The 13,664-nt window shown below is 40.3% G+C and overlaps 1 protein-coding gene across 5 annotated transcripts in view; it reads right to left on the reverse strand.

Annotated features, from left to right (window-relative positions):
• The window catches only part of kif3b (kinesin family member 3B), a 132,248-nt gene that overhangs the window by 23,175 nt on the left and 95,409 nt on the right, over positions 1 to 13,664 (reverse strand). For 4 of the 5 annotated variants that reach the window (XM_078555148.1, XM_078555149.1, XM_078555144.1 and 1 more), the window contains exons 2-3: positions 3,509 to 4,962; positions 781 to 882 (exon numbers count right to left, since the gene is read on the reverse strand). In XM_078555148.1, the coding sequence (XP_078411274.1) occupies positions 781 to 882; positions 3,509 to 4,909 (1,503 nt within the window). In that variant the 5' untranslated portion in view covers positions 4,910 to 4,962. Of the gene's footprint in view, positions 1 to 780; positions 883 to 3,508; positions 4,963 to 6,373; positions 6,572 to 12,376; positions 12,450 to 13,664 lie in introns of all 5 variants that reach the window. The other variant, XM_078555147.1, reaches the window with a different exon arrangement.

Genomic DNA, 13,664 nt, shown 5'->3' on the forward strand with positions numbered 1-13,664 from the left:
AAACTGCAGATGTTGGAAATCCAAAACAAAAACAAAAACAAAAATACCTGGAAAAACTCAGCAGGTCTGGCAGCATCTGCGGAGAGGAATACAGTTAACGTTTCAAGTCCATATGACTCTTCAACAGAACTAAGGAAAAATGTTAGAGAAGTGAAATATAAGCTGGTTTAAGGGGGGATGAGACAGGGAGAGCTGGATAGAGGGCCAGTGATAGGTGGAGATTGCCAAAAGATGTCATAGACAAAAGGACAAAGAGGTGTTGACGGTGGTGATATTAGCTGTATCCATACAACCACACTGTCTTTTCTATCTTCTTTCACCATTGGGATGACTTAGTCCAGCCCTCGACCCATCCAATTGAATCCTCTGAATTAGCTATTTCCCTTAACCATGTATATCACCACCGTCAACATCTCTTTGTCCTTTTGTCTATGACATCTTTTGGCAATCTCCACCTATCATTGGCCCTCTATCCAGCTCTACCTGTCCCCCCCCCCCCACCCCCCTTAAACCAGCTTATATTTCACCTCTTTTCTATTTTTCCTTAGTTCTGTTGAAGAGTTATACGGACTCGAAACGTTAACTGTGTTCCTCTCCACAGATGCTGTCAGACCTGCTGAGTTTTTCCAGCTTTTTTTGTTTTTGTGGTGTTAAAAACAGAAAATGCTGGAAATACTCAGCAGGTCAGGCTGCATAATTGCAGAATTCCATGTTTTGATGGCAGATTTCCCGCACCAGCAATATTTTGCTTTTGAATCTATCCTGTCTGCCCCGAGTTACCTGTTCTGCAATTTCTTGACGCCTCTGTTCCAGAACCTTCTGCTGTTCATTTGTGTGATCCACAATATTCTTGCCTCCTACTAGAAGTTTGCTTTCCATAGCCTATTGAAGGAAACATTAAAATTTAATTACTTATCATTCAGCCTTGTGCAAAAACAATGCACAAATGTTAACCTGTAATTTCCTAAGTGGGGAACACCTGTCTATCATCCTATTCTTTGAAATTTAAGTCCCTGAAAGCTATTAAATGATAATTTTATACTAAATGCCTATATTTTAACTGAAAAGTAAGCAAATTTGAAGACAAATAATACTTTTATTTTCTACTAATGTTTTGTTCCTGGTAAAGGAGATGAGCATTAATTTGAATTATATTTTTCTTTCATTTAACACTCAGTTAGAAACTTTCCACATATGTCAAAACTGAAAAGAAGATTGGTTACTTGACCAGGATTATTAACGCTGCAAAACTCAAGCTATCAGTAATGAAATCATTAGTGCACTACAGAAGCGTTTCTCTAATTGTAAATAGATTCATTGCTGCCATCAGCAATTGTTGTGTTTCTGCACAGCACCACTCTGTGGCAAAAAATAAGAACTGCAGAAAAAGAACTATTGAAATAGCGATGCGCACAACATGGGGTTTGTCCCATTGTGTCTGTGCTATGTACTAAATCAATTTAAAACTAACTCCAATTGCCTGCTCACTCTCCATACCGTCTCTTCCTCTACTATGAAACAACAGTCAAAGACAGAAATGCTGAAGATAAATGGCTCATTAGCATATGTGATTTCCACTGCCATCGCTCCACCCAATAGCGATTATGCCTTCAGCTGTCTAGACCCTACACTCAAGAATATCCTAGTTAAATCCTTTTGCATCCCTCCTCCCTCTTCACCTTTCCTTTGAGATCCTCCTTAAAACATTCTAATACTTTAATCGCTCTTCTGAATATCCCTTTTGGTTCAATGTTAATTTTTGTCTCATTGTGTTTCTGTAAAGTGCCTTCTGGGGACTTTTTTCAACATAAACCAAAGCTGTTGCTGTTGAAGAAATAGTAGTTCTGACTGAAGGCCGACCTCTAAAATGCTGGCTCACCTTTCTGTTGACACACCTGCTGTACATTTTTATTTCAAACTTACAATAAGTACAGCTTTCTCAATATTTCTTGGTTGATATTTTTCATCCAATGACAAGAATCAGGTGCTACAATTCCATCAAATTTACTAGTCAATATTTTACAATTTTCCAGTAATGTAGATTTTCCACTCTTCAACACTTGCATCCCTTGCTCAGGCAACTGTTCCTGGTTTGCACCTCTCAGCGTGGGACTGAAGGTGAAGGCATAAAAGTGTGTGAAAGAAAACAAGTATGAAGAAAAGCTAAAACAAAGTCAGCAGATGCAGGTAAGATAGTGACCCTCTTTCTAACTTAGTCTGTGCAATGCAATGGGAAGCTAACTAGCAATATATTAAAAAAAAAATCTTATGTCTGTATGCACTTCCTGTCACTATTCCATCATAAAGTTCCTATGTTCACACTTACAAAAGAAATTGCCAATGTAAAAGTTTCACTCTGCAAATATACTCTTCTGGCAGGGGAAGTGCTGCAGTGCCTGTAATTTATTATTACAAATTGACAAGGTTATACAGGTATGTGAAGTTTCCATTATAAGTGTGGACAGAGGAATTTATAAAAAATAGGGCAGAATGTATGTCTTTAAAAGCCCTTGCCCTTTAATCCTACTTTATCTGCAGCTTACGCTTAGTTTTGACTCCTGTGTGCATGCCCACAATTTCAACTAGCAGTTTTGAAAAAATATATAAACTTGAATTTTCATGTGATATTATTGCAAGACTATATTGAAACCCAAAACATGCAGGTTTATCAAAATAAGATAGTAAGATATTTTGTGCCAATTAGGTCACAAAGATAGGTGCAAAATCTATATTAAGAGAACTAATTTATTTGGTATCACCCCCCACCTCTACAAAAAAAGCGCTTTCCATGTGCCATCTTTTGGATTTTGAATCACATCATGCTGGTCATGGCAGATATCCACAGCCACTTCCAACCCTGGTTCTAAGGACTGGTGAGAAACAGAATAAAACTTATTCATCAAAATTAAATCCACACAGGCGTTATAAACTCTCATTCACTTGGTACAGAGTGAATAAGAATCTGAATGTATTTACAATTAGAGAAACACTGCTGTAATTCACTCATGACATCATTGCTGAAAGCTTGAGTTTTGCAACATTAGCAGTTCTGATCAAATAACTCTATTTGCTAGAAGCAGAGGGAGGGAGGTACTTTTAACAAAAAGGTTCTATTTACCTTTTAATTAGAACAGTTCTTTATAGTAGAACTAATAACTGAGCAAAGATGATTGGAATTTATGTTATTTTACTTATACCCTATTTACACAGGAAATAGAAACACATTTCAAATCAATATACTGGTTCCATTTCCTGTTTCTCTAATGTTTTGGGAGGGGCAAGTTTTGTAACAACTTTCTTTCAAATCAGTTTGAGACTGCATTGAACTTAACATCGATAACTGTGTGCCAAACATGCTTTGCACAAAACAATGCAAGATATATAGCGAGTCACTTGACACTTCCATCTTAACTGGTGTTTTCAAGTTATCTATATAAACCAAGTTTCAAAGTATTACGAATGACAATTCAGACTAACCAATAACTCAGGCAGTACTTTATTACTATACCTTAATTTTAGTAGCAAGAGTCTCTGAGGCTTCTCTTTCTCTCCGCACATCTCCCATCTTTTTCTCCTTTTCCCGTAACAGCTTCTGTTTCTCATCTGCCACTAAGCTGTGGTCATCCAGAATGGCTTTCTTTTCTCTCTCCAGCTTTTCCTGTTGTTCCCTCCAGTATTCAGGTTCATTTTTAATTCCTTCATCCTCTTCTCCATCTCCATCATCCTCCTCTATTTCGTCCTCTCCTTCTACCCCCTGCCTCCTTCGATTCTTCTTCTTCCGCTTGCCTACACCCCGCTTTGCTAGTTGAGCTTTCAGCCGAGCTATCTCCTCCTGGAATTCTCTCAAAAGTGCATCTTTTGGATCTTCATTTACACGTGGTTTATTCTTAATGTTCTTGGCACGATTTGCATATCGTAGTGTTGTAAGTGTCTCTTCACAGTTATAGGAAGCAGGACCAATATTTGCCACCATAACAGTCTTGGCATTCCCCCCCAATGAGTCCTGAAGCAATCGAGTTAGCTTTGAATCCCTGTAGGGAATATGAGTGCTTTTCCCATCCACAAGTGCAGATATTACATTGCCCAGTGCTGAGAGAGAGAGGTTAATTTTTGTTGCTTCTTTTAACCGTTCCCCTTGAGCTCCAGTTTTAGCTTGTCGTTCACTGCCAGCAAGGTCTACTAAATTCAACTTTCCGACACGGATATGGTTCTCTCCGTCAAGTCCAATTTCACTGCATTCAACTGTTATAACAAAGATGGCATGGGAACGAGAGCTGTGTTCATTCATATTTGTAGCACCAACAGACCGATTCTGATTGCCAACATTCATAACATGTTCAATTTCTTTCACATTTTTTGTCACAAAGGAAGACAAGTCTTTGACGTATACACCAGTGTCTGGCCTCTCCTTTAGCTCCAACCTTTTAGTTTGATCTTTTGCTAGTAGATCTTTTATTTCTTCTTGGTAAATCTCCAGGTATGATGCTCTTACCAAGTATTGCTGATTTTGAGATCGAGAGATGTGTGTGAATATGTGCTCAAAGGAATTTGGGATTACACCTCTCCTTTCAGGGTCGGTGCGGAGTCCCTCCATGGTGTATGTTTTTCCTGTTCCAGTCTGTCCATAAGCAAAAATTGTCCCATTAAAACCCAGTAGAACTGATTCCACAAGAGGCCGAAAGGTCTCATCATATAGTTCTACTTGTTTGGAATTGTAGTCATAAACAGCATCAAATGTGAAAGTCTTGGGTAGTTCACTTGGACCTCCTTTGGGGTTTTTCACCAAAATCTGACCCAGTTTTGCATCTATGTCAACAATTCTTCCATAGCCACCTGCAATTTCCTTCTCGTTCATTGGTCGACATCGCACAACCACCTTAACCGATTCGGAACTTTTTAACTTGGACATTGTGCGTTGTGATCAAATTCAAATGCTTAGAAATGCTATTGCCAGTGAGCAACCTGTAGAAGAGATTTAACACACATCAATCTCCTACTAAACTCAATTAGTCTACTAAACATAAACAAATGGCAATGTATCACATTGACAAAATCTATTAGTATTCTTAAAAATCATAATTAAGGTTACATAAGGTTAAACACAAAATGTCATTTATAATATGAAATGTGTTCTCGGTTGCATTGCCTAGCCACTAATTTAGGATGCAAACAATAATCTTCACAATACTTAATAGCAACATTATAGCTTTCCGAAGTTAATCCCTTTCCTAACTAACATTTGCACTGAATATTTGGAAAAAAAGCCATGTTCAAAAATATATAGCTAAAACAATGTTTTGTAATTTACAACATTTTAAGCATTGGGAAGAGATGAAATCTGCCAATTTATTTGTCTATTTTTCCCCATTAAATAGTGTTAAGCATTCACACTCTGTTCAAGACTGCACATCATCAAACCCGGCCTTTTATTTTTATTAATTCTAAGGATGTGGGCATTGGTAGCATTTATTGCCTATTCTCAGCTGTCCTTCACAAGGTGGGGTGGGCCTTATTCTTGAAGAACTGCAGTACACGTAGTGAATGTGCTCCCACAATGTTGTTAAGTAGGGCATTGAAGATTTTGACTCGGGGCACAGTGATTTACAGCACAGCCAGGATGCCGTCCAGGCCCTTTGCTGTATCCAGTACATTCAGCTGTCGCCTAAGTGAATCATCTTGGCTTTAGACTGGCGTCTGTGATGGTGGGGACATCAGGATAATGCCAAGAATCATTCACTCAGCACTTATGGCTGAAGTTGGGTGCATAGATGCTTTGACTTGTCTTTTGCACTCATGCTGGATTCTGCCATCATGGAGGATGGGGATGTTCATGAAACCTCCTCTTTCTGTTAACTGATTAAGCAATATTCCATTTGAGCTGTGTGGCTGCGGAGCTGCCCAAAAGTCCCCATGCAGACTGGGTGTGGCTAGTTGCCCACTTACACAAATCGTTCATGCACTCCAAACAAAAATTAGAGGGAACCTTGTGCTTAAGCCTTTCGTGACTGGATGTGGCCAAGTTTGCGCTGATCTGTTGGTTGTCGAGTTGCTTAAACCCATGAATAGCAAGTTGTTTAGCATGACATGCCTACATGCATGCTATGAGGTTATAGATTGTGGTGCTTTCCAATTCTGCTGTTGCTGATGGCCCGCAACACCTAACTGATACCCATTTTAGAGTTACGGGGTATGTTCTTAATCTATCTCATGTAAGCACAATGGTAGTGCCACACAACACAATGGAAGGTGTCCTCAGTGTGAAGAAAGAGCATTGTTTCCACAAGGACTGTATTTGTTCAGGACTGAATCATTTCACAACCTTGATAATGAGTTCCAGCCAATGAAATTACATCATAAAAGACTTTATATTTACTTTCATTCTAGATACAATGTAGTTTTCTTTGGTGTCCACAATTCAATTCAAGCAGTAGAAACTATGGTGTTTTTGCCGCTTTTCAGTAAAAGAGTTGTAATTTCACTGCAGTATTACATTGTAGCTGAAGTAAATCTTGAATAAGCTAATAACTCAAAGTTGCACTTTCCTTCCATGGCTTGCAAGGTTATCTGCACCCTGGAACAATTTTAAACCATATTAGTCACTCCCTATCATCCACAATTCTTTATATAATTTACTCTAGGGATCATTAAATCCACACAAGTCAAAAACCTCTACTTGCATCTAAATTTTTTTAATAAGTTTACTACAGCCTCACTCTCTCATGGGAGGGATAATAAAGACTGAAAGGAACTTTTATTTAAAATAAAGTCCACACTGCAGTAACAAAGATTTGAGAATATGTCATGATTTATGAATCATATTTGAATTCTGAAATATCTTATTACCTTACAAGGTGTATTAATCTATATAACATAAATTTGTTTGTTTTCTTAATATTTGATTAGCAGTCAATTATAGCAAATAGTTAAAAGAATTTAACTAAATGAAATTAAAGCCCAGCTCTTGCAAACAAATCACATGATAGTCCAGCAATATTTTGCGTTTTGATGAACAGTGATATCAAGATTTACTTCATTAACAGAGAACAAAATAGTTTTTACATACTTATTCACTAAAGACATTTATAGCTTTAAATAGAATTAGGCAGATGCATGCAAAAATCCTTTTTTCCTTTCCCAACCCAAATTTCTTCCTTCATGTCCTGAAGGCGAAGAACCATATTGAAGTATGGCACTAAAAAGCATGCCAGGAGATTCGAGGCTGGATATAAAGGAGGCGGAACACAGCAGAGATTCAGAAAGTGCACCAGGAGAGTGAAGACCAGGTAGAAAGTCACAGGAGCAGAGCAGAGGTTCAAAAAAAACGCACCAGGTGATTGGAGGCCGGATATAGGATGTAGGAGTCAAAATCAAATACAAGAGAAATCAAAAAGTGACATCACGACCAACATAGAGGGGTGTGCAGCAGAACCTGAGGCTTTTAAGGTAATTACATAGGTCAAATATCTTTTACCTTTAGTATTTTTAACATCTGATCAATTAGATCAATCAAGAATCAGGGAGCCCAGATACAAAGGCATGTAAGCATCAAGGAGGGAGATAAAAACATCTGAAGTGTCATCAGCACAAAAGAAGAAGCTGTTGGGTGAGTAGCCGGAACATGTTTTTAGTCTTGTTATTCCTGTTAAGTTAGTTAGTAATTTTAAGTTGAGGCATGGAAGGGCACTTCAGTCCCATGGAATGCACACCCTGCTCTATGTGGGAACTCCAGGACTTTTCCAGTGTCTTGGACAATTACAGGTACAGGATGTATCATCAGCTGGAGGTGCTTGAGCTCCCTGTTTCAGAGCTTGAGCAGCAGCTGGCGTCACTGCAGTGCACCTGCAAGACTGAAAGTTTTGTGGATAGCACGTTTCAGGTGGTGACCACCTGCAGCTTAAGAGAATGCAAGAATGGAGGAAACAGGTGACTGTCAGGCCATTCAGGAAGACCAGGCAGGTATCACAGCAGTCCACTAATTATCTGCACTCTCTAACCAGTATTCAGCTCTGAATACTGGTGAGAGGAATCGTTCCTCTGGGGTGTGTAGCTTAAGCCAAGTCCACAGCACCATGAGTGATTCACCTGTCCAGGGGTTCAGGAGGAATATTGGGAACTGTATAGGGGATTCAATAGTTAAGGGGAAGAGACAATTGTTTCTGCAACTGGAGATAGGATTTCAGGATAGTATGGTGCCTCCCTGATGCCAGGGTCAAGCATGTCACTGAGTCACTGCACAGCGCTGAGTGGAGAGGGTGAACAGCTAGACTGGTATCAACAACTGAGGGATGAGACCTTGCAGGCACATTTTAGGGAGGAAACTAATAAGCAGCACCTCAAGGGTAGCCATCTTCAGATTGCTCTCACTGCCATGTGCTAGTGAGGATTTAGGATTGAGCAGCTGAATGTGTGGCTGGTGAGATGGTGGGCTTTAGATTCCTGGGACATTGAGATTGGTTCTGGGGGGCGTGTGGCTTGTATAGGCTGGAAGGGTTGCACTTCAACAGACTTGGGACCAATGTCCTTGTGGGGCAGTTTCCTAGTGCTATTAGGGAGGACTGGAGAATAGCAAATGTTATACCCTTGTTCAAAAAATGGTGTAAGGATAAACCTCACAACTATAGGCCAGTCAATTTAACTTCAGTGTGGGAAAGCTCTTAGAAAGGATAACCCAGGACCCAGTTCCAAAAGGAAGTCATTTGAAGAACAATGGATTAATTAAGGAAAGCCAGCATGGGTTTATTACGGGCAAATTGTGTTTAATCATCTTGATTTAGAGTTTTTTGATGAGGGTAATGCATATGATTTCCAAAAGGCATTTGCACTTGTTTTTTGGATTGCAGGGAGGCATGCAGTGGGATTCCCCAGGGGATCGGTACTGGGACCACTGCTTTTCTTGATATACAGGCAGGTTGATGGAATGGGAGGACAAATGGCAAATGAAAGTTAATGGAGAGAAGTGTGAAGTGGCACATTTTGGAAGGAAAAGCTCAGAGGGACAATATAAAGGGTACAATTCTAATGGACAACTAGGCACAGAGGGACCTGGGCGTATATGCACATAAATAGTTGAAAGTAGCATGGCAAGTTGAGAGAGTGGACAAAATGACAGATGGAATCCTGGGCTTTATAAACAGAGGCATAAATTACAAAAATAAGGAAGTTATGATGAGCCTTTATAAACACTGGTTTGACCTCAACTGGGGGATTGTATCTAGTTCTGCGCATCTCATTTCAGGAAAGATGTGAGGGTTTTACAAAAGATGCAGAAAAGATTTGAGAAGAACCAAAAGCATCATGAGCAATTTTTTAAAATTTTGCTGCAAGTAGTTAGAATCTGGAATGCACTGCCTGAGAGAGCGGTGGAGGCACATTCAATTGCGGCTTTCATAAGCAGCGGAACAGAAAAAAATATTGGTATGGGATAAGAGTGGGCAAGTGGAACTATTTAAGTTGCTCAGAGCGCTGGCACGGACTTGACAGGCCGAATGACATCCTTTTGTACAGTAACCATTCTATGAATCCTGCTGCCTTCCTGTATCCCTTAATAAGTGAGCCCAGAGTTTTGGCAGTTTAGTGAACGAGTTAGGAAATGCAGCAACGATGAGGCCAGTCTTCAACCATATTACACCCTCTTGCAGAAGTCACTGAAAATCAAGAGGTGGAACTCTCTTTTTTGCCGAGACCAACAGCTGGATTCCCACAACAGTGGGATAACTAACTCAAAAGCGGCTGGGATCTGAACCTAGTACAGTACTTTCCCAGTCTGTAAAGTTCAGTTCTATTTTGGGTGGTGTATTTATAGATTGAGCTGGCAAGGTATTCTAACCTTAATTTTGATTCAAAAAGTGTCTTCCATTATTTTATTGCTGTCCTTGCTTGTATTTACAATAACTGATTTTCAAGAGGGTCAATATTCATCAAGTTAGTAAGGCAAATAGAAAAGTGAAGAAGGGGACCCATTCTCTTCTTAACTCACAGTTGCACCTACTGGATCTATCCATAAAAATCTAAATTCAAACTTAAATCTTCTTGTCAGGCGCCAAATACCCCAGAGCTATTCCAATACAAATTAAATTTCACCTCAAAGTTTCTATCTTTGTGGGAATAAAACATTTTTTTATTACATAGGAGGAAGGTGAAGAAATTAAAACCTACAGCCACCATAATAAATATTACATTAAATCATAGAAAACTATTTCTGATCACGTACCAAGTGTACTCTACCAATTTTGGGGGAGAGAAAAGTCATTTCAAAGTAGATGAAAGGGGAAGCTGAACAAATTACAATGTACAAAACATCTGAGAGTCTTGATTTCATCCAAATTACACTCTCAGGAACAAGAAATGCCCCTGAGAGAGGAATAGGAATGAGGAAACAAACTAAATTATCACACTGCATCGTACAGTTATGATGCAAAGCAACTGGAGCCAATAGACCAAGTGAATTAGAATACAAAAATATCAATACTTCAAACAAAGTCAATTCATAAGGAGGCATCAGTCACTCCAAAAGAAATGAGAAATAACTACTGATTTCAGTAAAAGGAAGCTTTATGGATTCTGTGCCCTCTCACTGCTGATTACTATGGAAACAGTTGTAAGCAATGAGGAAATTCCTTGCACCATTGTGTATTCATTTGCCTTAGTGAATGAGTGACTACAAACTGTACCGTACATGAGTGAAAATAAAAGTCCAATGTTATGAAATTACAATGACAAAGTCATATTGCAGAGAACTTTCAAAGGCTTTTAAATTATAGAACTACTTGAAAACATACAAGTGTTAAATAAATTGAACAGGCCAAGGTCAATACCTTCACTCATGAGACTAATGCAAGTAACATTTGTGCCACACAAGTGCCAGGCAATGACCATTTCCAACAAGGGACATGCTAACCATCGCCCCTTGACATTCAATAGCATTACCATCGCTGAATCCCCCACTATCAACATCCTGGGGGTTATTATTGACCAGAAACTGAACTGTACGAACCATATAAATACTTTGGCTACAAGAGCAGGTCAGAGGCTAGGAATCCTGCGATAAGTAACTCATTTCCTGACTCCCCAAAGCCTGTCCACTATTGACAAGGCATAAGTCAGAAGTGTGATGGAATACTCTCCTTGCTTGGTTAAGTGCAGCTCCAATAACACTCAGGAAGCTTGACACCATCCAGGACAAAGCAGCCCGCTTGATTGTGGATGGGAGACCATTCACTCCCTCCACCACTGACACACAGTGGCAGCAGTGTGTACCATCTACAAGGTGCACTGCAGGAACTCACCAAAGCTCCTTAGACAACACCTTCCAAACCCACGACTGCTACCAGCAGACACATGGAAACACCACCACCTGGGAGTTCCCCTCCAAGCCACTCACGATCCTGACTTGGAAATATATCGCCGTTCCTTCACTGTCACTGGGTCAAATCCTGGAACTCCCTCCCAAACAGCACTGTGGGTACCTACGCCACACGGACTGCAGCTGTTTAAGAAGGCAGCTCACCATAGGGCAATTCAGGACGGGTAATAAATGCTGGCCTACCCAACGAAGCCCACATCCCATGAATGAATAAAAAAAATCAAAACCCACTTGTGATTTTGACAATTTATCCTGCAGGGCACAGCAGATTGTCTATACCATTAGTGAGTCTGTTTGTGAAGTAACAACATACTATATTCAATGCCAATGCAAAGTTTCCACTGGCTCTACGTCTTGTTTTTGTTCTCCTTAGCTTTAAACATTGCAATGTAGAGACCCTAACCAATATCCTTTTGGATCAATGTAGTGATTTAAATATACTTCAACACAAAGGTGGCAACATAGCTCAGTGCACTGCAACTTTAGCACCAGCATGATGTGGGCTTTGCACCAACAGTAAACTTCTGTAGATGTTACGACTAAAAACTGACTATGCAGCAAAACAAAATCCACTTGCTCCAGTATTAGGTTGACCCCAGTCTCGAAATTCCAGTTGTGTTTCAACTTTAATGGTCGTGCACTTAACAGTCTTGCATAGTGTTAAAAATTGTGCAGGAGAATGTCTCAAAGAGAGAGGTATAAATCCAGCCTCTCGCTGCTATGGAAACAGCTACAAGGATTCAGGTAAGCTATGCCAGAGTTCACAGGGTGTATTTCTTTAGTGCAGAAGAATCACTGCATATATTCTCAGTCCTCTAGCTGATATTACTTCCCAAATCACTGAGATAACCACATTGTGAATAGGAATAAACAGCATGCACTGCAGCAGAATACAGATTTACAGCTGAAGATCTTAGTCACTTGCAGCTGCGCTCCTGAGACAAGCTTGTTTTCAGTAAAGTGTTAAAATTCATTTTACTATGATAACCAGCTATGTGGTAGAGTTATACTCACCACAATGCAACTGTTTTTCCAATTAGTGTTAGGCAGCCATATAGTAGAATCACCCAGTAAACCATGGGAGATCCTTTAAAGTAAATTAAATGTCAGCATGGTGGATTTAGATGAAGTCACACAGTACATAAAATTCCTACATCATCAAATATACTACAAAAATGAAGTACAAAGCAGCTGAGTAATGATTCAAGGTCAGGTATTTAAAACATGCCCAAGAGAAGTTGAGAGTACAGGAGTAACAGAGAGTAACAACCAGGGGAAGCAACAAAAGCCAGGCACTCACTGAGCCTTACTCCCTCCAACTCCTCTGCCAACATGCCAGGCTCAATCAGTCTTTGCTCTTTCCTCCCTCCACCCACAGAGCCAGGCTAGAATTGTTGCACAATCATCCTCCCCTCCTATCACTCCTGGGCAGGACGCTCTCCCCAACACCCACCCCATCAGTCCTGGGCCAGGCATTCTACCCTGATCCAACCCCATTACTCCTGGACTGGACACTCTCCCCAACACCTGCCCCATCACTCCTGGGCTGGACACTTTCCCCAACACCTGCCCCATCACTCCTGGGCTGCACACTTTCCCCAACACCTGGCCCATCACTCCTGGACTGGGCACTCTACCTAACACCAACCACATCACTCCTGGACTGGGAACTCTCCCCAACACATCACTCCTGGACTGGGCACTCTCCCCAACACCTACTCCATCACTTTTGAGTCTATTATAAAGGACGTAATAGCAGAGCATTTAGAAATACCTAATCAAGCAGAGTCAGCATGGTTTCATGGAGGGGAAATAATGCCTAACAAATTTATTAGAATTTTTTGAAGTAACAAGCGGGATAAAGGGCAACCAGTAGACGTAATATATTTGGATTTCCAAAAGGTGTTCGATGAGGGACCGCACATAAGGCTACTTAGTAAGATAAGAGCCCATGGTGTTGGGGGTAATGTATTAGCATGGATAGAGGATTGGCTAACTAATAGAATACAGAGAGTTGGGTTAAGGCTGGGGGGGCATTTTCAGGATGGCAACTTGTAACTAGTGGAGTGCCACAGGGATCAGTGCTGGAGCCTCAATTATTTACAATATATATTGTCTTAGATGAGGGAAGTGAATGTACTATTGCCAAGTTTGCGGGTGACACAAGAATAGGTGGGAAGGCAAGTGGTGAGGATGACACAAGGAGTCTACAGAGGGATGAGTGGGCAAAAACTTAGCAGATGGAAAATGATGTGGGAAAATGTGAGGTTATGCACTTTGGCAGGAAGAATAGAGGAGCTGA

This window comes from Cetorhinus maximus, chromosome 13 (genome assembly GCF_964194155.1).
Source record: "Cetorhinus maximus chromosome 13, sCetMax3.hap1.1, whole genome shotgun sequence".
NCBI classification, from domain to species: domain Eukaryota; kingdom Metazoa; phylum Chordata; class Chondrichthyes; order Lamniformes; family Cetorhinidae; genus Cetorhinus; species Cetorhinus maximus.